Genomic DNA, 25524 nt, shown 5'->3' with positions numbered 1-25524 from the left:
AGGCCCTGCACTCACAATGTACATGAAGAGTGTGTGTGTGTGTGTGTGTGTGTTGGGGGGCAATGAGAAATGAAGCTGAAAATAGGTCGAGTGATGCGTACAGACTGTGCCAACAGGACCTGCACGCTCCACTTTGTTCTCCTTCATCACTGTTGCCCTCACTGTAGAGAACTCTCGGGAGTCTGGCAGCGACTGCAGGCAGGAATCCAGATGGCTTGTTCCCCCTGGAATAGACTACGGTAGAGGACAGCCAAGGACTTCCGCAGCGGAGGCTCCAGCGCGAAGCCTTCCTTGTTAGAGCACTTGCAAGGCGGGTGGGCTGGCCTCCCCCAAGACCTGCTCACAGGGGACGCTTGTTTCCCAAACCTCCCTCCCTCCTCTGTAGTGGAGATGGCATCCCAGACCCCGAGAATAATCAGCTTGGGCTTGAGAGATGATTCAGCTAGTAATGGACTTGCCACGTAAGCACGAAGGCCTGAGTTAGAATCCCTCGGCCCCTGTGAGGTCACATGTGCGTCTGTGACCCCAATTCTTCTATGGTAAAATGCAAGGTGGACACTGAAGAATCCCCGAATCCTCAGCTGGTCTGCGTACACTGAAGTAGATAATAGAGAGATCTCGTCGCAGAAAAGGTGGACAGGAAGGATCGGCACTCCAGATTATCCTCTCACCTCCACACAAGTGCCGTGGCATGTGCACACCTACACACAAACAGGTGCATACAGCACACAGGCAGACACAAAACAATGTCAACTCGATTGTCCTTTTAAAATAGGAATAAACAGTGGAGGATCCAAGATACATGAAAAATCTCCAAGCGTCAAAGCTTAAATCCTGTGTGGACAGACAAATGAGAAAGGCCTGACTTTATGGACATAATTTAGGAACCAAAAAACAACAAAACATAGGAAAGAAAAAATCTGAGACATATTCGGGGATTTTAAAAAAGCTATTTTGCTCATCATCTAGGAGAGAACGTCTTAGAAAAAATTGAGAACACAGAAGGAAGACTAAAATTTTCGTTGAAGTAAATTTGGGAGAAGGTCTCCCAAATTATCCAACAGACACAATGAGATGGTAAATGTGAAGGAGGAGACAGATGTGAAAGCCTCCTGCCCAAGGAAGAGGTGACCCTCAAAAAACAAAAAACAAAACAAAACAAAAACAAACAAACAAACAAACAATAAAACCCAGCTAGTGCTGCATGGTCTGTAAGGAAGTGTTAGGAACTGTTCGGGGTGGCAGGAGCGGTATCTCTTTCCAATGTCAGGGATAGTGTTTGTAGCTTGCCCTTGTCACCGTGGGTGTATCTCTTGGAAATGAGCAAACACCATGAATTGTGCTCTAAGAGCTGGTCTCATTTCACAGAACAGCACTGAGGCCAAAATCCACAAGGCGAGAATGGTGGGGGAAACTCTCTCTCAGAGGTCCACTTGGGACCCGCAGAGAAGACTGAAGAAGATTTTTATTTTATTAAATTTTATTGGGAAAGGGAAATAGAAGGACAAGTAATATAAGGGAGCTAACCCACGCCCTCTCATGGACAAATTAGAACATATTGGCTAAATAAATTAGTCAAGTTAAACTGCAGGGTTAAAAGCAGACGCCTTTGCCCGAGGGAGGGATGTGAAGGCCTAGGATTTTCGTCACCAGCTCTTCAAATCTTTGATTAATGATGGATTTATGAACAACTTGCACAAATTAAAGTCCCTGGCCATTGAAGCAGCATTTCACTTAGAAGTTGAATCAAATTCTCTTGTATATGACATGGAAACTTATAAATATAATCTAGTTCATCTAAACACTACTAATTAAAACTTTTATTAATTTCATTCCTAAACCAGACCGTGGTGGCACGCACCTTTAATCTCAGCACTGGGGAGGCAGAGGCAGGCGGATCTCTGAGTTCGAGACCAGCCTGGTCTACAGATTGAGTTTCAGGACAGCCAAAGCTACACAAAGAGACCCTGTTCGAAAAAGCCAAAAGCAATAATTTCAAAGTATGAACACCCAAATAAGATGTATAAATCTGTGTCATCTACATTTTTATTTCCTATATATTTTTATGAATCTAATTAAAGCACAGATAGAGGGCCAGTGGGGTGTCTTAGTTGGGGAGGGCACTTGCAGCCCAATCTGACAGCCTGAGCTCCCTCTCTGGAAGCCACAGAGTGAGAGAGGACTGTCAGCTCCAGCAACTTGTCCTCTGACCTGCACCTGTGTGCCCACCTCCAGACTGAATACGTAAGCAATACATGTAAAAAACATTAAACCCACATACAGAGTCTATAGAAAGATATTTCATCTTGTTAAAAATAAAACCCACAGCTTTACCAAACAAGATCTCCCCCCTCCAAATATTAAAAACGGCTGCTGAGGTAAGATGTTTTAAAAGTTTTAACTGAAATTGCAAGCTAATATGTTATTCTCTTAAATTTGCTCGATTTTTAGAAAACGTCTTTAATAACATGAAGTCAGGAAAGTGTGTGATCCCGAAACTTACCGCAGTTGAATCTTAGCCATCAAAACCTGTCTCAGTTCTGCAGACACTCACAGTCACAGTTATTTCGCATACATTTCTGAGGTACCAGCCCACACCCGCTCACTGAAGGGAAGACATTTAGATGAACAGGACACCAAGGCCTGGACCAGCCCGGGACATTGGGTGCAACAAACATTCTGTGGATATCATTCTAGCCCAGCTGAACCCTCCCAGCATGAATATCGGGTAACCTAGAGTGTGATAGTACATCACCGGTCCCTGGACTTTGCTCCAGTCTTACCCACACCCAATTTTATATGACTCTCCTTTATATTTTTAATATTTAGTTTGAGTGGAGAGAATTTCACACCTACCCACTTCCCAGGCACCCCGCAGTCTCCACTACTTGATTCTCACTGAAAAGACCCTTGCGTCTCTTTTGTGATGATTATGATGATATCTTATGTAACTTTTTATTTTTATATCATTGTATGCCACATGTAAATGATCACAAGGTCAAATATTTAGGAGTAATTGCTACAACACGAGGGAGGAGAATTACAGGGTATGAAGAAGACACTTTGAAGAGTTTTAATAACCATAAGCTGGTTTCTTCGCAGTTACTATTTTGTCTCAGTAAAGTAGATGGGCCAACTTTAATACTACTAGACCCTTTCAACGTTAAATTTCCAAAGCATTCCTCAGATGTGAACCAAGCATCCATTTGGGAAGTTTCACAAGAATTATTCTCTCCTGTCATATTTGTGCACTGATTGACTGAGCCTCAGTTAATTGAGAGAGGAACATGAGAAGTGTACAGATGTCACAGGAGACTTGATTTCCCCAGGATTTAATATTTAAGGTGAGAAATGTTTAAGGTGCAAAGGGAGGCATTGTAGCATGCATGAAGAGTTCCAAGTTCAAAAGCAGTCATGTGTATACACTAAGCAACGCTGAGCATTAAGTGGCTAGTGCTATTTGACATCCCTTAGGTGTATTTTATGAAAATGGCTGTGAAAATTGAGGCAGAAAGTGACTATCCAACTTGTTTAAAATCTTCCAGAGAGTAAGTGATGGGGACTTTTTTGGAATGAAGGCAGAACAGCCATAAGGACCAAGCTCCATAGGATGGTGGAAAAGTGGATGTGGCGGGGGTGGGGGTGAGGAGAAAGCCCAGAAGAGGTATGCAAACCATGGTCAAGATTTTGGAGAGCAGAGTGCAAATTCAAGGAAATTAATGGAGAGGATTGACAGGATGGTATTTGTATCTTCCCAGGTTCCCTCCAGTCACAACATGGTAGATAGATTAGAAGGGGAGGGGACCTCTGAAGTGGAAATAGGGAGACCAGCAAGAAAAAATTAATAAATAAAAGTGCCACCAGCAATTCATGTGACAGCTCATAGAGAGGCAAGGCCCAGACTGGGACATTGGGCTGACGTGTGTGGCAGATACGGCAAAGTTTGTGCTGAGCTAACATTTCTAACTGAGATACAACATGTTGGGAATTCCTTCAATGGGTTTGCAAAGAACAGCTTCCTTTTAGGATATTCTTTTCATCATACAGGACACTCCAGCCATATTTCTAGAGAACCGAAAGAGCATTGCAGACACACAATCCGACACATACAGCATAGATTTGGTGGGAGAGTCTACCTTTTGTCTAAAACTTGGCTTTGGGAATTAAGCCATACTAACAACACATTTGGGTATTTCAGAAATTCAAATTGCCAAGGTGCTATAATTGTGGAAGGACATCAGAGAACAGAGAAGGCTCAGAACTTTTAAACCAGATTCTTCTAAGATGTGGGTTGGTACTTGCTTGAGCTGGAGAAAAATCCAGAAAGCCTGTTGTGCTTCCTCTACTGGGACCCACTGTCAGCCTATCCTGAACGTCTCAGGCATTCAGCTTCCCCAAGGGAACACAGTCTAGAGAAACTGGGAGGCTTGCTGGAAAGTAAGCTCTGAAAGCTCAAAGTTCACTTCAGCTGGGCACCTACGCCAGTGTGGGTCCCTGAGGTATATGCTTCTCCTGACCTGTGCTAGTGTAGATAACCGGGACATACACTTTTCTCTCTTTACTTTAGAAGGGGCTGTGATAGAGAAAGCAAGTTGCTTTTCACTCTTTATTTCATAATACCTGGATTAAAGCATAGGTCGACCTGTCTTCAGGTGATAATTCAATTATAAAAGTCAATTTAAAATTGTTTTTGGTTTGGTACTGTTAATAGTTTTAAACTGTTTCCATTTATAGTTGATGTTTTTGTTTCAGCAAACTACAATGGCCATATATAATTTTGCCTGAGTGTGAATATTAAAATGTGTAAAACAAAAACATCCTTCTGTCTTGCAAAACAGGCTTCTACTAGGCAAGTTTCCCAGGAATTGTTTCCTCCTGTCATGTGTAGCCACTGATTTATGAAGCCAAAGACAGTCAGCCCTGTTTGTTTGAGCTGGCAAAATTGTAGTTGAAAAAATAAAGCAAACAAACAAACAAAAAACAAAAAAATTCCTTGATTATCAAGTCCTCTCTATGCAGATCCCCCGGCTTTAGGAAACCCCTGGAAAAAAATTATTATAGCCAAGTGAACTAAACATTCATGTTAATATTTTTTGAGGTTTTAACCAGATATGAATACCGATTTAATTCTGATTCCTAGAGGCATGAATTCTGGAGATCATTTATCATAAAATTGATTTATTTGTCTCATGTTTATAAAATACAATTATATAATCACAGGAAAAGAAACAAAAAATAGGCTCTTCTCTGTTGAGAACATTTATTGAAAGTCAACAGCTGACCAAGGAAGCAAGAGACTTTAAAACAGAAGCAAGACTTCCTTATGCTGCACTTTATTAAAATATTGGATTATACCAGTGCATGCCTTTAACCCCAGCACTCTCGAGGCAGAGGCAGGTGGATCTCTGTGAGTTCAAGGCCAACCTGGTCTACAGAGTGAGTTCCAGGACAACCAGGGCTACATAGAGAAACCCTGTCTCAGAAAATACAAAAAACCAAACCAAACCAAAATAAAACAAACAAAACAACCTCCCCCCCCCAAAAAAAAAAAGATTACAATAAATACTTTCAGGCAGACTACTATCCTGTACAATTAACATACACTAATAAAAATATCTAAAAAGAACCTTCATCCATCCAGAAAATAAAAAATAAGAACTGGTTCTTTTCCTACACTAAGGCTCGAGTCCGTCTATTCGGAGTTGCTCTTATTTGGTAGACAATGTGCTCTCAGTTCTGCTGTGAATTGAGTGACATCTTTTGAGAGTGTTTCTCTTTGCTTAATCCAAGATTATGAGAAGCTTAGTGAACAAGAAAGTTTTATCATTCAAATGAGCCCTATGGGAGTCATACTGTGGCCTTCACCATGTCTTCAAATGGACCGTTTCTCATCTCTGTCAGTGGGATTTCTTCATATCAGGGCCTTGGGTGCCCATTCCACATTAAGAGGCAGAAGGATGGGAATAGGTATGCCATCTTGGATGATTAAGTCAGTGTCAGTGGAGAAAATTAGAGTGGCCATATTTAACATTGATGGAGCCTGTAAGAAGGTCAGAGCACTAATTACACCTTCAGGAATGATTCCTGACACCCCTGAATTTAGATAACAAGTAACACCCTTTATCACTTCATTTACATGATTTCCAGCCTTCATCATTTTGTTCCTGAATCTTTTCCTTTACTCAACTGAGATTAGGTACGAAAAAACCATGACACTAAAATTAGAAAACAGCAGTGGCCCTGCCTTCTATCATTTTGACTTATGACACTCTTAGACACCGCAGGAGAGTATGTTTTGTGTCTGTTTTCAGTAACACAGCTTCTTCCAGTCTTTAGTATCGTATAGTCCCAGGGAGGACACCACCGTATGTGAAGACTTTGCACACAGATCATGAAGCAAGCCCCTGACTGCTCCGTGATGGGCCAGGCTGACACTGTGGAAGATGGAGAAGAAAAAAGTGTGCGTCTACTGTCTTCCCATGGGCACCAAACAAGCAGCATGGCAAGAATAGAGAATGGGACTCTTTACAACACGTCTGTGTCTCTCTTCTGAGAAGCTGCAAGGCTCACTAAAAGCAGACCTGGAGATGGCCGTGCAAGAGAAAGCGGGGTGCTGGAAAGAGGGGGGGCGTAGCAGGGGTGCTTTATGAAGCAGGGTCTGTAGAGACTAATTGGCTGCCAACTTCAGGGAAGCTCTGTAGCCCACACAGATATACCTGACAGATTAGACAAGACAGTTTGTCACTATCATCCACCATAGCAGAGAGTCTCATTCAGAGGAATAAATTTCCTGGAACTTTGGGCTTTCAGGCTCCAGCAGCCTGAAGGTAGCTCTCAGTTAGCCAGGTAGGAAAGCAAACTGGGATAGGGAAGGGGAAAAGCTGCAAGGAGATGACATTGGCTAAGCCTGAAGCATCCATGACATCCACTGTAGGACCTAAGAAACTATTTATTATTATTATTATTATTACTATTATTATTATTTGGTTTTTTGAGACAGGGTTTCTCTGTGTAGCTTTGCGCCTTTCCTAGATCTCACTCTGTAGCTCAGGCTGGCCTCGAATTCACAGAGATCCGCCTGCCTCTGCCTCCTGAGTGCTGGGATTAAAGAAGTGCACCACCAACGCCCGGCTTTAGGAAACCATTTATACACTAGTCTTCTGAAACATGTGGCCAGGCATTCTCCTGGAGCCAGGAGGATGGCAAGTTCAAGACCTTCCTGGGCTGCAGAGTGAATTCAAAGCCAGCCTGCATAGTTTAGAGGGCCTTAGTCTCAAAATAAAAAGTTAAAAGGTAGCTCATTGTTAAAGGGCATTCTTGGTGTGCAGGAGCCCCGAAAACCAACCCTCCAATTCCACAAAACGGACAGAATACTTGGGCACCCCAGAAATGAGCTTACCTGGTGATTTTCCTTTGTAGCATTGATTCTCATGGTTGGAATTACCAAGTGATTTCTAGAGTAGAGCAGGTGATGCTTAGTGGGTAGGAGAGTAGAATCTCAGGATCATTTGACAGAAAGTGTACCACGCTAGAACCTCCACAGGTCAGAATGCAGAGGCTCTGCATTGTTATGTACAGTGCTACATATGTGCAAGTAATGCAAGGTATTTGTTTCAAAACATTTTTCACTGAACACCTTTCTTCACCCTCATCAGATTTTAACGCAAATTTCCACATTTTGTAGGTATATAGAGACTGAGAACTGTCAGGGCATGGCCCGTCTTCATCTCTGAAGTACATATTGCAAACTTTGGATGTTGTATACTACATACTGACCAGTCACTACTTATAAGGAAAAATGCTCTTGTCTGTTGATTTTGACATTTAAGCTTTTCGTGATTAAGTTAAATGTTTCTTCCTTAAAAATTTTAGTTACACATGGAATATTCCAATTAAATGGACTGAAAATGGCAATTCAAGGGTCACAGTCTACAACAGGTCATCAACAGAAGGTAAATTATTTAACACATTCATTTCTTCTTTGAATTGATGCATTTTAGTAAATGAATATAAATACATCGAATCAGCAATTAAGCCAAAAGTTGTAAATTTCATCTAAAGTTATCTCTTTAACAATCTATCAATAATTCTAAAACTTTGTCTACAATGAGATCTTTCCCATCTCCGTGACCTTTCTAGTGATTTATCATGGCACACAGGAACCGAGCGCCTTAGCTTAAGGAATGTTACTGACCTGCCAGTCACTGGAAAAACCAAGCTGTGAGATTCCTGCCTTTCCTAGCTTCCTCCTCCCCCTCCAGTTCATCCCTCTGTTCTTTCTTCTTTTCCTCCTCCCTCCTTCTTCTGCTCTTTATATCAGATAAAACACCGGGTTTCTTAAAATATCACAGGAATGGCCTGCTTTTCGAATGTTCTCTTTCAGTTAGAATAATCAGCTTGCAATGTATTTCTTGTTTTCTTTCCAGTGGCTTTTCTTTTCCTTATTTGAAAACATTTAGGGTTCTTTAAAAAACAAGGTCTTCTCACAAACTTCAAAATTGCTGAAAAAGAAGCCATTAAGTAAGGGAGGTTTTAGCATCCATCCTAGGAGAATCTTGCTTTTTTTTTTTTTTTCTAATTTGAGGAGCTATTTTATTTGTTTATTTTATTTATTTTATTGTGCACTTTGCCCTCCTAGCTAGATTTCAAGTCACTGGAGAGCAAAGACCATCTTAACACATCTTGTATCACAGGAAGTAAGCCATGGAGAATCTTGCTTTTTATGATTTGACCACTGTGGTTGTTTTGTGTTGCAAAACATTTCTTTTTTTTAAGATTTATTTATTTATTATGTATACAGTGTTCTGTCTGCATGTATGCCTGCAGGCCAGAAGAGGGTGCCAGATCTCATTGCAGATGGTTATGAGCCATCATGTGGTTGCTGGGAATTGAACTCAGGACCTCTAGAAGAACAGTCAGTGCTCTTAACCTCTGAGCCATCTCTGCAGCCCGCAAAACATTTCTTATCTAAGACAGCAGACTGGATGTCTTCATTCTGTCCCCTGAGAAGGTGGCCTGAGAACAGCATATTCTGTAGGCTTTCCCTGGGGATTCTTGAAGCTAAAGCAACCTGCAGTCCTTTATCTGCCCCTGGTTACTTGTCCCCAAATTGACCCGTCTAAACTAGGTCACCAGAGCTGGGTTATAGCTCAGCTGGCAGAATGCTTACTCAGCATTCACGAAGCCCTGGGTTCAGTATTCAGCACCAAATATAACCAGACATGGTGATGAGCAGCTGTAATCCCAGCATTCAGGAGCTAGAAGCAAGAGGATCACAAACTCAGGGTTATCCTCAGCTACCCAGAGAGTTCAAGGTTAGCCTGCAGTCGAGGACTGCTTGAATTCCATGAAGCTCTGTCTCAAAAAAAATTTCAAAATAAAATGTATCATCCAGTCTCTTTGGTTAAGTTTATAGCTACGTGATACCATCACCTCAGAAAGAGACCCATACATTAGCGAATTTATGCCAATGAGGACTTAACTTATTCTAAAGGTTTGTTTTATGAAATGATAATAGTGTTTTTCTACTGTCTCATTTCAATTAAAACATAGGCTTTCCAGGGTTCATGCATGTTGTGGCAAAGATCAATGCTCCGTTCCCTTCCAAAATGGACCCATATCATCCTGTATTCATATAGAGATGTCATCTCTTCTTTATCTGTCCGTCTTTGGGCCTTTTAGTCCTACAGAGTACATTAGAATCATTTGTATAGTAGTATTTCTGCCTTCGGTGTCTTTCATCTCTGCTCTTTCTTTTTTTTTTTTTCAGTTTTTTGTTTGTTTGGTTTTGTTTTTGTTTTTTTCGAGACAGAGTTTCTCTGTGTAGTTTTGGTGCCTGTCCTGGAGCTCACTCTGTAGCCCAGGCTGGCCTCGAACTCACAGAGATCCGCCTGCCTCTGCCTCCCGAGTGCTGTGATTAAAGGCGTGCGCCACTACCCCCCCCCCCCCCGGCTTTATTATAAATTCTCTCACATGTTTAGTTCAGTTGTCAACTCTGCCATCTTTGCTATTACGAAGGTAAGACTCATCTCCAGGCTGTTCCTGACAGAAAATATGGTCGTAGGAAACTCCCGGGAGTTGTTTGCACTAATAATTGCTCTGACACTGTGGCCAGTGACACTGGAGCCTTCCAGAAGCTCTAGACCAATGCCTTTTTGTCTCAGTATTCCACATATTCATGCTGTGCTTGAATTCTTAGCTGAATGTCTTGTGGTCTGTGTGCCGACCATTTTCCTACTCACAGGTGGGTTTGCCATCGAAAACTGAGAAGGACAGAAAGAGGAATAAAAGACAGTGGAAATGTCCCTCGGCACTATAAAAGGCACAATAAGAAGGTTAGGGTTTCAATGCCTTTGAGTGAACCATCACCACACATGTTCCCTGTTGGTCGCTGTGGTTAACTGAAGGTCGGAAGATTGTCTCGGCGGCAGCTTGATTCACTGTTTACAAATTTAAAAACATGAATAATTCATCCACTCTAACATAATTTTTCCAGTGTTCCATTTCTTATATGAAATGAGGATTTCATATAAGAGAATGTTCTAGATAGTGAAAGCTCACTAAAGCACTTCAGAAAACAAACGTCAAGAGCTCAGAATAAATATTCTTCTAATATTTGTTATATATTTATTAGGAAGAATTTTTTGAATACTCAATCCTTAGTTCATCAGGTCGTTTTTTTTTTTTCAGGCAAGTTTGTGTTTTGTTTTATTTTTGAGACAGAGTCTCATGTAAGCCAGGCTGGCCTCCCAGTTGTTATGCAGTCAAGGATGGCCTTGAACTCCTGATTCTCCTGCTCCTCCTTGACAGTTCTGGGATTCAACGTGTGAGCCTGTACACCTGCCTATACCATGCTGGGGATGGAATCAAAGATTTTTGTGCCTGCTTGGCAAGCACTGTAGTAACCATGTTAGCCACATTCTAGCTCAAGCAGATATTTTTTAAAAGGTAGTTTTGGGGGCAGTTTGGGAATGATCACCAGGAGAGTGAAGTTCAACCCTTCCTATCTTGCAGGCTGCCATCTAGGGCAGGTCAGCAGACAGACAGATTCTATTGTAACTGTTGCCATGACACGGGTGTGTGTGTGTGTGTGTGTGTGTGTGTGTGTGTGTGTGTGTGTGTAAATGATACCCACAGGACAAGGACTGGTCCAGATTTATAGGTCCAGGAAAGGTTGCTATGGAAAAAATACCTAGGTTAAAACTCAGGGCTCACTAGTGTTTGAGGGTAATAGGACTGATAAAGTACAGAGGGGGTCTGTGCCTCAGACAGGGAGTGCGTGTGAAAGAGAGGAGAAGGAGCTTGCCTGGTCCCTTCCAGCTCGCAGGCATGTCTAACATGGCGCTTGTGCCATCCTGGCGTATCTGTGTCTCTCTTCCTTATAGAATACTCTTGAGGAAATGAATGACTTCCTGGTTGCTGCTGCTGCTCTGTAACTGTTTACTGGATGCATGAGTGAATAGATAAATGGATAGAGGGCTCAGGTATTCAAGGAGCTGTGATAACAAACCTACCTTTATCTGAAACTTCAGAATCACGACTTGTCTCTCCGCCAGAAAAAAAACTAGACCTTTCTTCCCGCTTCAAAGCGCCTGCTCCATTTTTAGGCTACACCCGGAGTTCCTGTTTCCTGTTTGAGGACATCTTCAGCTCAGGGCACAGATGATGACATGTCCTGAGTGTACTGGATAGGCAACCAGCTCATGTTACCTGTCGCACGTCCCTGCTTTGGGTCACTCTGATGATTCATCAGTTAGAAGTGGCCCAAACAATAATAGGACTTCCGGGATCTTTTATTTACACAAGTATTGTACATGATATTTTAAGCAGTGGGGAAAAAAAGATACATGGTTTCTAACAAAAGCAGTAAATCTCAAACAAAATGTTTTCTGGCTATTCTAATCCAGACAGAAAATCACCCTCATTTAAATGGTCTTAACTCCGTTAAAGTGAATTGATTCTTACCAAAAAATATGTCCTTGTCTTTACTGCTTCTGTTTGTGGTCACTGGGATTTTATTAGAAGATAATCGTTCTAAATATTCTTTTCTTATGTAGCTGATGCCGGCAGTGTTGTTAGTCCTGTTATTCTTAGTGCTAGTGGTTGGTATTTAAACAGAAATCAGTTATTGAAGCTCCATTTACTCTCTTCTTTTTCAACCAAATTATAAGCTCCTGGGAGATACAAAGTACTTCCTATGTCCCTTGTTTCCCATCAATTATCAACAACTGCTAGGCACACGGTAAGAATTTGGTAAACCCTTGCTTAGTGGAGGGCCGCGTGCCTATCCTGTTCTCCCTTGATGTTGTGTTCTGTTTTAGTTACATCTCTGCCTTTGATAGCAGTTGATGTTTCTGTTATAACAATGCATCTGTATCTAATAGGACTCCACCTTTGTGCTTTCATTTGCTGCATTCTAACATTCTGATGAAGGTTGTCACAGGACAAAAGTTATCAGTCTTGCTTGAACACTGTTTCTGTAGGCATTACTCCAGGACCGGGGGCCGGCAGAGAGACTAAAACATTATCTCGGGTGTGGAGTTAAAAAGATAACCTAAGACAATACTATAGGAGAGGGCCTAAGACATTACTACAGGAGAGGGCCTAAATCATTACTATAGGAGAGGGCCTAAGTCATTACTATAGGAGAGGGCCTAAGTCATTACTGTAGGAGAGGGTCTAAGTCATCACTACAGGAGAGGGCCTAAGTCATTACTGTAGGAGAGGGTCTAAGTCATCACTACAGGAGAGGGCCTAAGTCATTACTATAGGAGAGGGCCTAAGTCATTACTGTAGGAGAGGGCCTAACACATTATTCCAGGAGTGTGGTTTTGGAGGAGGGTTAAGATATTACTCCAGGGGTTGGAGAGATGGCTCAGAGGTTGAGAGCACTGACTGTTCTTCCAGAGGACCTGCGTTCAATTCCCGCAACCACATGGTGGCTCACAAACATCTGTAATGAGATCTGGTACCCTCTTCTGGCCTGCAGGAATACATGCAAGCAGAACACTGTAAACATAATAAATAAACATTTTTTAAAAAAGGTATTACTCCAGATGTAGGATTTACAAGAGGGTCTAAGACCTAGGGTAGCTGTAGATTTGGGGATGATGATTTTTATGACTTTCATGTCTGGACTGTAAGAATTTAAATGAGCAAATTCCAGTATCGTGGAAATAGAATTTACTAAAATGTTTCAAGTGGGTATGTCTAAATATTTATTATCCAAAAGATGACAAGCACATAACTTTCTATGTGTCAAAGTGGGAAGGACTTTCTCCACGTTTTCACCGTGCGTCTTGTGTAACGTACAAATGTGGGATGAGTTGTGCTGGTTCAGAACCCCAGTTTGTCAGCTCAGCCCCCATCAATCAAGTCTTGGGGGATTTATTCACCTAAACCAAACACAGAGATTAAGCAAGAATGCTGACTGTCAAGTGTACTAATCAGGTATAGTGGTATGCTAATGAGCCAGTGCACCCATGTAGGCTAATTAAATATCTCTTTCCAGTGAGGATATACTACGAAAGGATTAGGGGATTCCAGGATAAAGCCATCATTTTAAAGACATCATCAAACTGTGGTACCGACACAATGCATTGTCCAGGAGAGCCCAGTTATCGCACTTAGAAACTGTCAATAATGCCTTGATGCCATGAAAGTTTCCTGTTTGCACACAAGTCAAAGGCAGTGTTTCTGGCTCGCCATGTCTTCAGGTGACTGTCTAGCAAACAACAGTTTGGAAGTTCTCTTTTCTTCCGTCTTGCAGTTCCAATACAACCTGGATGTTGGAATCTTTTCATGGGTCTTTTTCAACCAGTATGCACAGAAAGATACCAGGGGGACCAGGAGTAGTAAAGCATTGATTACTTGTGTCTACATTTTACATCTAGTCCTCAACAGTATGATGCTACTTAGCAGTGAAGGAGACTAGTGTACGTAGTCTAGGTCTTACCTAGGGGAAGGGAGCCACTAACAGGTTTCTGCCATGTATGCTGTTGTCTGTAGAGCCAGACTTCTCAAAGGTAAGGAAGCTAAGAGTGCATGTGCCGGCTCAGGTGGGCACCTGCCTCCTGGGGCAGCTGGGAGACATACCAGCAGATCTCCACCATCCAGCTCTCCTTTGTAAGATGTTCTTCCAGATCACCCAAATCAACATTAAGGAAAACCTTTCCTCATGATAGGCAGGTTGCATTTTTTTTTCAGACTTCCTTGAATTGCATTTGGTGTATTAAAATTGTAGCTGGAGGCTGAGGAAGGAGGGTTATTTGTTCAAGGTCAGCCTTGAGTATATAGCAAGTTCCAGACTTGCCTGGACCGTGTTGCACAATCTTATCTCAAAAACAAAAACAAACAAACAAACAATTGCAAGCAACTTTCTTTGCAGACAAATGCTCTGTGTCAGCCACTGAGCTCTGGGGAGAGGCCCTGTAATTACAACTCACATGATCATTACTCAATTCCTCGTTTCTCCCTTCCTCTCCCCTTCCTCCCCATCTCTCTTCTCTTCTCCCCTGCACCACTCTGGGATCTCACTAAGTTTCCCAGGCTAGCCCTCAACTCATGATTCATGATCCCCCTGCATCAGTCTCTTGAACAGCTGGGGTTGCACATGCGGTACAATTTTGTTGAAAACGTTACCACAAGTGGACAAAAAGTCCATTTTACAACGGATCATGCTTCATTTTAGAGAGTGAAAATTTTAAATTATTTTAAAAACTTTACTGTTTGTGTATGTGCATGCTATAGGTATGTGTGTACACTGGTGCACACACACTCAGCCGTGTATATGGGTTCACCATGTGTATGGTGTTCAGGCACTCTTCTCACTGTTTGGGGTAGATTGGCTGGCCAAAGCCCTGGGGATCCACCTCTATTTTCCCTCTCCACCCTGGGGTTACAGGTGTGTGCCTACTATGGGGGTTTTGGGGATCCTAGCTCGAGACTTCCATTTGTGTGGCCTTTCACCCACTGGATCACCAGCCCTGAGAGTGAAAACCTTAGAAAGAGCCCCTACTCAGGGATAACTTACCCAACATTTGCTCCACGGAACTAGTAAAAATAGAACAAAATCATTAATGAGGTGGGTGATCTGAGTCTCTTGTGATTGGTCATTGCACATCTATTTTCAAAATAGAAAAAGACTCCAGAGTATAATTTCAAATGACCAAAGATTACTAGTCATAGAAGAAGTAGGTAGGGCGCCATCATGCTTGTTTGTGTTTGCTTGTGTGTACACGTGGAAACTTCTCCCACGTGTACACACAAAGAAATTTTTTTAAAAATCAAGCTTGGTGAGTAACTTTTATATTATTTTGTACACTTTTGTGTTTGGTTCTGTTTGAAGCAGGGTCAGCTCTGCAGCACAGAGTGGCCTCGAACTTGCAGCCATCCTCCTGCCTCCGCCTCCTGAGTGCCGGAATTACACCCAGTTCAGGCACGTGCCACCCCGCCTGGCATTCTTTATCCTTTACTTCCCGTAAAGAACATGTGTTGATATTACGGTCATTAAAAAGAATAAAAACAGATGCGCACGCAGGAGCAGGCATCCGCTGTTCATTTCTACTGGCTTTGTTACATCAGGGAACAGCCATACAGTTCAATGTTGTCAAGCTTGCTCAAGGTAGCATGAACTTGGAAAGTCCTTAACTACTGACTTCCTGGGTCTCAGCTTCCTCATCCATAAAGTGAGAAAAATCACGGTAACGTTAGACAGGCTTAACTGGGCACGTATAAAGCACAGTAAATTACTGCAGTATTTAGATGGATTGCCAGGAACTTCTCAATGTTATTTATATTTGCTTGGCTATTTCTAGAACTGGTGGCCTATCCCGTTTCATAATAATGGGGACGGCTACCATCTGTTGGTCACATAACTCCTAACGATGTGACCCCGTTTTATGAGCGTTATCTTACTTAACCTTCACAACGGCCCCGAGAGGGATTTTATCCTCGTTTTCCTCCTGGTAAACTGGGGCACAGAGAGGTCAAGTGATTTGGCCAGAGTTACACAGCTTGCCAGTCTCATAGAAAGGATTTTATCCCGGGTCTGTCAAACTTAGAAGTCCCTGTTCTATCTTCAGTAACGTATGACTTTTCCCTTAGCAAGAAACTCTCCTCCCAGCGCAAACATTCAAAGGGTGAGGTTGCCAAAAGATTAGCTTCCTTTCAACAACTTCTTCATGGCCAAACGACAAAGAAAGATAGATACTGCACAAGTGAGGTAAGGGTTTATAATTTGTCAAGTACCTGCTGTGAAGGTTCCGAAGGAAACTTATTGTCTTGTTGAAGAATTTACTTACATGCTATGAAAAACTACTGTGTCCTGGATGTCTTCCAGACCTTGCAAATGCTTCCAAAATTTAAATCATCTTTTCCTCCCAAACTTGCCTTCCTCTATGCTCTGGTGGCAACACCATCACTCATCCCGCTGTGCAAGCCTTTGCCCCTCCTCTCGGCAGAAGGAGAGCCGTGCTGGCTTTCCCTCTAACGAGTCTCTGCTCTGTTCTCATTGTGACCACCTCAGTCCAAGTCCTCACCCTTTCTTGTCCTAGATTATTAACAGCTGGGTTCCAAATTGGTCTTCCTGCTTTTAGAATATAATCCAAAACACCTTCCCTATCACCGTCAAAAATTATTTTTCTAGGAAACAGACTTAGGCATGTTATTTCCTTGTTTGACAATCTAATCTGTGTTTTTCCCTCTCAGAGGATGGATTCTTTCACATGGCATGTGCCATGTTCACCGGTCTTTGCCAACCTCATCTGCTATTTTCCAGTACTATTCCCTACGTTGTCACTGTATTAACTCCTTGAAATCTCTCACATATTCTAAGTCCCCACACCATTATTTGAATAGTCCATTTTCCATGCAGACAAAATATGTATTAATGGAAAAGTATAGAAGTAATGCTGACCAATACTTGTGGTATCTGAGCACAGCTGTTATTTTTAAGGTGTATGTTTGACCTAAAATTTAAGTCTCTGTCCCTTCAGCACTGGGCTTCTAAAAGCTTGATGCTGAGTCCTATGTGTGTATTGGATGGTACTTTGGGAAGAAAGTTAATTTGCTAACTCTACTGATTAAAAAAAGCACTCTTCCTGTCAATTTAGATAAGGATGTAGGCGACCTTGCAGAGACAAATAAAATTGAAAGCACAAGTAGGAAGTGGATTGCCAAGTGAGAGCATTGCATTTGGGTTCCAAGTTGGTTGTAGCACATCCCAACGCCTTAAACATGCCATGGTCCTCACATTATTATCTTACTTAGCAATAGTTATTTCCACTAGCTGCAATCTAGATGTATTTTGTTTGGGGGATTAGACCTGGGGGCTCCCTCCTGGTAGGCAAGTGCTCCACCACTGGTCCACACCTCCAGATCTGTTTGAATTTGATTTTGAGGCAAGGTCTTACGGGGTTGCCCAGACTGGCTTTGAACTCACTGGAGTCCCAGTAAGCCTATAGTCTGCTCCAGCCTCATGAGTAGCTGGAATTGTAAACATATACCAGTAGATCCAGCTCCTGAGATGATTCTGAGAAGGTGTCCTTTAAATATTTGCATCTCAGCCCTTCTCCAGGTTGTGCCAGTGAATAGCCTTCACGTATTTAATCCATTACACTTGGAACGTATGGACTCCTCCTAGGAGGCAGGGATTTCTTTGCCTTTGGGCATCATTTTCTTTACTGCCTGCCGGACTGACCAACTTAGAGTTATTGCACTTGTGTGGCATGCTTCTTCCAGGGAGGAGTGTAGGTTACAAATGGCAGGATGCTTGTTGACATTACTTATTTCTTGTTCATCTTGCTCACTCCAGTGACATTCTAAAGTCAGGCAACTAAATAAGAATTAGGCTTGGGGGCTTTGGGTCCAAATCAAACTCTACTTTTGGAGCTAATATTGCTTTTCTTTCCTTTTTTTTTTTCTTTTTGCCCTCTGGGTCTAATTTCTCTGTGTTTACAGTGTATGCAAACATGTTTCTCATTAGTGTTTATTTACTACCACAGGAATCACTTTGAATTCTAGTCTTGGTGGAGATGGTTTTCTCAAAATAAACCCAGATCACATTGGGTTTTATCGTGTAAATTATGAAGCAGGAACTTGGGGCCAGATAGTCGAGACTCTTTCCTCAAACCACTTGGTAAGAGGCAGTATGCTTATAAACTATTGTAGTTCTATTCCAAGAATAACATTTTAAAGATACTAATTTTTTTCAATGCTCTTTGTTTTTGAGAATCATGGCTTTTTTTTCCCCCTTCCTTTTCCAGAACTTCTCCTCTGCTGACCGTGCAAGTTTTATTGATGATGCTTTTGCTTTGGCAAGGTATGTCTTAAAATGAGGTTAGGTCACTTAAAATACCATGAGTTTTCCATACATGTTTAAAATTAGTTACAACTACATTTAAGTATTAGATTTTTTAAAACTGAAAACATCTAAAGTCTGTATTTTAAGCATTATTGTTATTTTTGGCCCTCTTTTTAAAAAATTCATGTGAGCCTCATAGCAAATACTAATATTAGCTATTCATAGACACCCAAGCTTCCCACCCCCACCTCCTCCCCTGCTGGCATGGGGTGTGATAAATTCCATATCAAGGTCTTTGATTTAATTAGTGATATTTTAAAATGATCAAAAGTGCATCTCAGACTGATGAGATGGCTCAAAGGGTAAAGGTGGCCTTTGCCAAGCCTGATGACCTGAGTTTGAGCCCCAGGACCCACTTGATAGGAGAGCAATCGTTCCAATATACTGTCCTCTGACCTCCAAATGGGCAGGCCCCTCCCCCTAAAAATAAGCAAGTAAAATATAAAGGACCTAGTTTTAAAATACACCTTCATAACTGGATTTAACAAATGAATGTACAGAGTTTCAGTTTGTGAGTCCAAGCTAACTATTAGATATTTTAATCTAGAATTGTGAATTTTTGTCTAAGTCATTGGGACAAGAAGAAGAAGAAGAAGAAGAAGAAGAAGAAGAAGAAGAAGAAGCCACAGTGCTTTTGCATTGGTTAGCATTTGGGAGCTAGTTTGGAAATTTGACTTTTTCTTTTCTTCATGATTTGAGAGTAAGCTGAACCTAGAGAGAGATAAGCAACCTAGATTGGGGAACAGAGGGACAGTGACTGTGGTACCTCTTGACGTTTTTTCAGATCATCTGACCCTAATAATTATTTATTAAGTTTTTAACCCTCTTCAGAAGCTAGATACATAGCTGATTTGATTTCTTTGTTTTTCAGCAGCTTTGTCTAAGCCTGAAAGTAGATGTGGATTCCTTAGGAAGCCTCTTCTGACTCCTCTGCTTGAATTGGGCATCATTCTTAGGTGCCTAATTTTTTCCCACAGTACTGTATTATCATTGCTTATTAGTGTCCATATTGCCCAAGAAATCCTCTTATGAGAATGGGCATCTGAACCCAACTCATAACAGCATGTGACTGTTAGAGTTATTGTTCAATAACTACTGGCCAATCAGATTGATGTCCACTAGTTAAAGCAGAAACATTTGACATGGACTCCTTAGATAACATCAGAAGTCCAAAGATGTTGACATTTTTCAAAGGGTTAAACAGTTGGCTTTTGAACCTGAATAAAATCCTGTTTCTGTAGAAGTTGGAGCAACATTTTAACCTCTGTCTGGATCAATATCTTTATAGAAAACTATAGAGGTGACTCTGTAAGACTGTTGTAAGAAATAAATGAGAAAATAGGCAGATGGAACCTAAAAGATGATCTTCCATACAAGTTCTCATCAAATTCTATTACTTGATGAAAATGCACCACCTTGGCTGACTAACAGTAAAGATGTGTTTTCCAAAGCTCTCTGAGTTGGACCTCTCTTGCAATGCTCCTTGAACCTTACAGGGAGAGGTAGAAATGTCCAACTTCGAGCTGTGCATTCCATCATCACTTAATCTCAGCTCCTGGAGCGCCAAGCACCTTCTCTTTATTCATCACTGCTGGCCACATAGAGAGACATCTCTGATTAAGACTGAGAGTAGCATTTTCTGTGTGTATCAACATTCAAAATGTTAAGGACAATTTTAAGGGCAATGTTTCTAACATTCTTCTCAAACATATCTGAACCAAACTTTTAGAAATTCTTTTCCATAATTTTTTATGATACTGACTACTGGGGTACCAGGGAAGTGCCCCATCACTTCTCAACAACAAGTGAAATTTCTCTCTTTTTAAAAAAAGATATATATATGAATGTATGTATGTGTGTGTACACACATATGTGTGGGAGCCCACAGGGGACAGAAGAGGGCATCTAATCCCCTAGAGCTAGAATTACAAGCAGTTGTGAACCTCCTGACAGGGATGCTGAGAACTCTGGTCCTCTGCAAAAACAAGAAGTGCTTATAACCGCTAAGCCGTCTCTCTAACCCGTAAATGCAATTTTTTTAATTGTTTAGTAGAGAAATTGTCACTAACATAAAATGCTAGCATCACCGTACTGATCCTTTCAAATGAAAGTCCAGTTTTCCATTAATTGTCCTGCTTGTTTTCTCTCTCAGAGCCCGGCTTCTGAGTTACGAGACAGCCCTGGGCTTGACCAGGTATCTCAAGTCCGAAGAGGATTTCTTACCGTGGCAGAGAGCCATTTCAGCTGTGACCTACATCATTAGCATGTTTGAAGATGACAGAGAGCTGTACCCTGTGATAGAGGTGACATTAACGCTATGCGTACACCACAGTTGTGAATGTTCGGTCAGCTGGGGTGGCTTCTCAGGGAAGGAGCTCTATCTTGCGGGATATCTGTCCATCACACAAAATCAAGAGATGTTCTAGGACTTGGCTAATCAAAGCAGGATGACTGTCTGATCTTCTTCACTTTGAAATGTTTCATATTTGTGTTTCAGTATACCTCAAAAAGGTATCCATTTTAGTATCAAAATGAATATAAGACTATCTTATTTAAATTTGTAACATTTTAAACTATAAACTAGAACCTACTTTAAAATGGTTTTATCTGCTAAAATTAGTTTATTCTTAACAAAAATACAACAAAATAAGAAAATTATATTTTCTTACTCTCGCCTCCACATCGGGATTTTGTTTTAAGTTAGTCATTTCTGTTTACCTTTTCTTTGACATTTCAATAGCACTTTGGCAGGCTGCTTGCAATTTTAAACAAATCTGGATCCAAATCTGGCTATTTTGTGTATTAAATGGAAGACCTTTGGAAAAAATGGCTTGCTATTTGTGAGTGCAAGTTTCATCTGTGTAATAGGAGTGTTAGCACTGGCCTGCCTGTGGTGATGGGATAGTGAGGACCCCTAAATGATCTTTGTAAATCTAAAGAGCTATCATTTTAAAATATTTCATCAGTGCTGAAACACTCATCTTAGTATCAGGAGTGAGAACGGTGTTTTTTAAAATTATTTTATTATTACTATAATGAAGAAATAGTTTTTTTCCCCCCTGTTGCTGTGATAAAAATATCCCAATAAAATCAATTCTTTAGAAAGAAGCTTTATTTGGTTCACAATTCCAGGCTACAGTCTGTCTTAGATAGGATTTCTGTTGTTGTGACAAGACACCATGACCACGGCAACTCTTAAAAAAAAGAAGACATTGAGGTGGCCACTTAGTTCAGGGGTTCAGTTCATTATCATCATGGTGGGGAACAAGGCAGACATGGTGCTGGCTACATCTTGATCAGAAGGCAACAGGAAATGACTGTGACACTGAATGTTATCTTGAACATGTATGAGACCTCAAAGTCTGCCTCCACAGTGACATACTTCCTCCAACAAGGCCACACCTCCTAATATTGCCATTCCCTATGAAGTTATGGGGGCTAATTACATTCAAACTACCACACAGTCCATTGCTGGGAAGTCAGGGCAGCAGGAACTTGAAGCACCTGGTCCCATTACATCAGCAGTCAAGAGCAGAGAGCAAAGAACTAATGCATGCTTGTGACTGCTCAGCTTACTTTCTCCACTCTTAACCTAGAATCCCCTTCCTAGGGAATGGTACCACTCATGGTGGGCTGGGTCATCCCACATCAAATAATGGAATCAAGACAAATCCCCACAGACTTATGATCTAGACAGTCCCCCACTGAAACTCCCTTCTCAGGTGAATCTAGGTTGTATCAAGTTGACAATCAAAGCATCAAAGGGGGCTCAGTTAATGTTTTTAGAAAACATTAAAGAAAGATCTAGAATCTTTCATGTTTCTATGTTTAGGACTGAAGGAAAATTCAGCATTATAAAATGTGAACACCTTCTTTTTCTAAGTGCTGGCCCACACTTCTCAGAACTAGTAGGGCAAAGATTACAGTGGGGGACCTAGGGGACATCAGATGCAGGTAAGTAGCAAGTTCTTACTCATGGTATACTCTGCTTCTATTTCAGACGTACTTCCAAGGTCAAGTGAAGCCCATTGCGGATTCTCTGGGATGGCAGGATACTGGAAGCCACATCACAAAGTTATTTCTTACCTTTTAAAAACTAATATTCACTTGACATTTGTGTGTTTGTGTTTTAAGACATGATGAACAATTTGTTGAGGCCCTGGCTCTGTGCTCATTTGTTTTTGAAGGTTACTCCGTGCTTCTATATTAGGATTTGCATGCAAGATGGGAGACGGTGATGCCTTGAGAAACGCTTCCCAGTTATTTGAGACCTGGCTACAAGGGAAAGAAAGGTGACTACTCATGTTGTTTGCTTGTCTAGAAGTTTTTTTTGAGACAGGGTTTCTCTGTGTAGTTTTAGTGCCTGTCCTGGATCTCGCTCTGTAGCCCAGGCTGGCCTCAAACTCACAGAGATCCGCCTGCCTCTGCCTCCTGAGTGCTGGGATTAAAGGCGTGCGCCACCACTGCCTGACAGAAGATTTTAACAGAGTTGTGAGTAAACACATGAAATTCCTAAAACATCCTTTCTTCTCGTAGCATTCCTGTAAACCTCAGGCTTCTGGTGTACCGCTATGGGATGCAGAACTCTGGCAACGAGACTTCATGGAACTATACTCTAGAGCAATACCAGAAAACCTCCCTAGCACAAGAAAAAGAAAAATTGCTCTATGGTTTAGCTTCCGTGCGGGATGTTACTCTTTTGGCAAGGTAAACTCTTTGTTACTTCCTAGTGCTGGGGATTAACTCCAACCAATGCTTTGCCTGTGCCAGGCAAGTCTTCTAACGTTAACATGTATACTCAGGTGTAATTTATTTTTAATTTTCTCTTCTTTTAATTCGATTTTTAGACAAGGTCTCACTATGTGGCCCTGTAACATTAAGGCAATCTCCCTACCTCTGCTTCCCACCAGGACTGCCATGTTTAATGTGTAATTTAAAATAAACTTGGGGGACTGGAGAGATGGTTCAGCAGTTAGAAGCACTGACTGCTCTTTCACAGGACTCTAGTTTGATTCCTGGAACCCACATAGTGACTCCCAACTACCTGTTAGCTCCAGTCCCGGGGAACTGACGCCTTCTTCTGGTCCCTATGGGCACAGGCTCTAAAGCGATGCATAGACAATCACGCAAGCAAGATGTCCATACTCATAAAATGATACAAAAATAAAAATTAATAAAATAAAATTGGTTCAGATTAAATAATGAACATAACCATCTTGACATATGTCAAAGCATTACACTTGATGGCATGGTGCTAATTATTTGTTAAGGAGTTTAAAGACTATATGTTTTAGAAAGACTCTTGTGGATGCAGGTATAGAAGAAAAATTACACACACACACACACACACACACAAAAAAAAACTTCAGTGCCCACCACATCAGTACAGTTTCTTGAATTTCAATGGCCTAGTGTGCCAAAGTACTCTCCTAAGACATTTGTTGTACAAGACAGGTTACTCTACCTTGCACCATCCTCCACAGAAAGTGGTTTCTGTGGCCAGAGATCTTTATAATCTGTGAATTTGAAGCACTATTCACATTTGAGATTGTTATTCCAAGCATCTGCAGAGTCTTCCAGAACTTGAGATATGACAATAACAAAGGAGGTTTGGCAGCAAGTTTGGGGTGATGTGAGGGGTCCCCTGGAATTGCTTGCTTATCTGAAGTGTCTGATAAGTGTGCCGTATTTCACACCAAAGTAGGTTTATTTGTACAACTGCAAGTGCTTAAAAAGGTAGACACCTTTGTTTTCTATCTGACTGGTTCTAAAAGCCAGTACAGTGAGGACCCCAGACATTGGCTGTGTTTGTCTGCAAGTCTGGTTTTTAAATGAGTTGTTAAACCCAAACCCTAGTCATGTAGTCTCTAAGTAAATGTCCTATGGTTTCCTCCCTTCCCCATTTTCCTTTTATACAAGGAAGACATGTGTCCTTTTGTAGTGATGGAGAAAGGGATGCTCTCTTTTTTGTTGGTCTTCCCTAAGGTATTTACCTATTTTGGTCCTGGGCCAAAGTCGGTTGGGTTTTAACAGCTCACATCTTACCTTCTAGAACGCTGTCTGTCTTCTAGAGATGAATGCTATGGTCACAGTCATGTCTTCCACTCCTAAAATACTTGTGCTGTATAACACTTTGGTTTGTCCAGAGGCTTTTTCAGAATCTCCTCACGTTTCTTTTCGAGACTAAAGACATGTCTAGGGTTCCTCTACACTACCAACAAGCCAAAGCAGCATGGGTGTTCCTTAAACCAATGAATCTAGTCCCTCATCCTGCCTAGGACATACTGTTGTGTGCCCATTCCACATTGGGCATTTCACAAAGTTAGCTATTGATCTACAGAACTTCCCCCGAAAGAATGAAAGGACTGACTGGTATATTCTAATGTCCCACAGCATATGAACTTAACTTCAAGCCCAAGTTTTCTTCAGTCTCACTTACAGTAAATTTCTAGGGCCAAATGTCTTCCTTTTCTATCACAGTGCCAGAACCCCTAAGAAAACAACTTAAAGTGAGGATAGATTAATTCTGGCTCATGGCTCAGAGATCTGAGTTCATATTCCAATGTGCTTAGGCCTGACAGAGGCAGAAACATCACAGTAGAGAACTAAAGAGGGAAGGCTGCTCACCACATGGCAGCCAGAGAGCAGAGAATAACAGAGAAGGAGACAGACAACATACACCCCTCAAAGTGATCCACTTCCTTCAATGAAATGGGACCTCTTCACAATCTGTTGAGTTAGGCATTCATTACAATGGCTCGATCCACTGATGAAGACAGCACCATGATGATCCAATTTCTCCTAATATGTTACCAACTGGGGACCAGGCCTTCAACTACAGAACTTTGGGGCCATTTTCTATCTAGACTCCAGCATTAAGTATACTTGACATTGATATATTAAAAAAATGTAAAAAAGTCTATAAATTTCTTTCCTCTTTGATAAAGAGTATCTCTCTAATCTATCTCACATCTCAAGTTGGACAGTGATCTATTTTGGTAGTTATTAAGCCTTATCTCCCCTAAAAATAGGAATGGTCTGAGCCAGTAGGTAGGAAGCCATGGAACAAGACAAGGAGATTATGAAAATATGTCTGATTATCAGTGGTAGATATTTTTGAGGTGCCTTTCTCATAGTAAACAAAACATGTGTTGACTTCAAAT

General features: G+C 41.4%; 1 protein-coding gene across 2 annotated transcripts in view; it reads left to right on the top strand.

Moving 5' to 3' along the window:
• The window catches only part of Enpep (glutamyl aminopeptidase), a 94449-nt gene that overhangs the window by 56934 nt on the left and 11991 nt on the right, over nt 1-25524 (top strand). For both annotated transcript variants that reach the window (XM_052731447.1, XM_052731446.1), the window contains exons 11-17: nt 7873-7952; nt 18003-18136; nt 18264-18319; nt 20514-20664; nt 22362-22435; nt 22549-22653; nt 22898-23068. In XM_052731447.1, the coding sequence (XP_052587407.1) occupies nt 7873-7952; nt 18003-18136; nt 18264-18319; nt 20514-20664; nt 22362-22435; nt 22549-22653; nt 22898-23068 (771 nt within the window). The remainder of the gene's footprint in view (nt 1-7872; nt 7953-18002; nt 18137-18263; nt 18320-20513; nt 20665-22361; nt 22436-22548; nt 22654-22897; nt 23069-25524) is intronic.

This window comes from Peromyscus californicus, unplaced genomic scaffold (genome assembly GCF_007827085.1).
Source record: "Peromyscus californicus insignis strain IS unplaced genomic scaffold, ASM782708v3 Scaffold_9__1_contigs__length_137607984, whole genome shotgun sequence".
NCBI lineage: Eukaryota > Metazoa > Chordata > Mammalia > Rodentia > Cricetidae > Peromyscus > Peromyscus californicus.
This window is presented reverse-complemented; position numbering and strand designations above follow the sequence as displayed.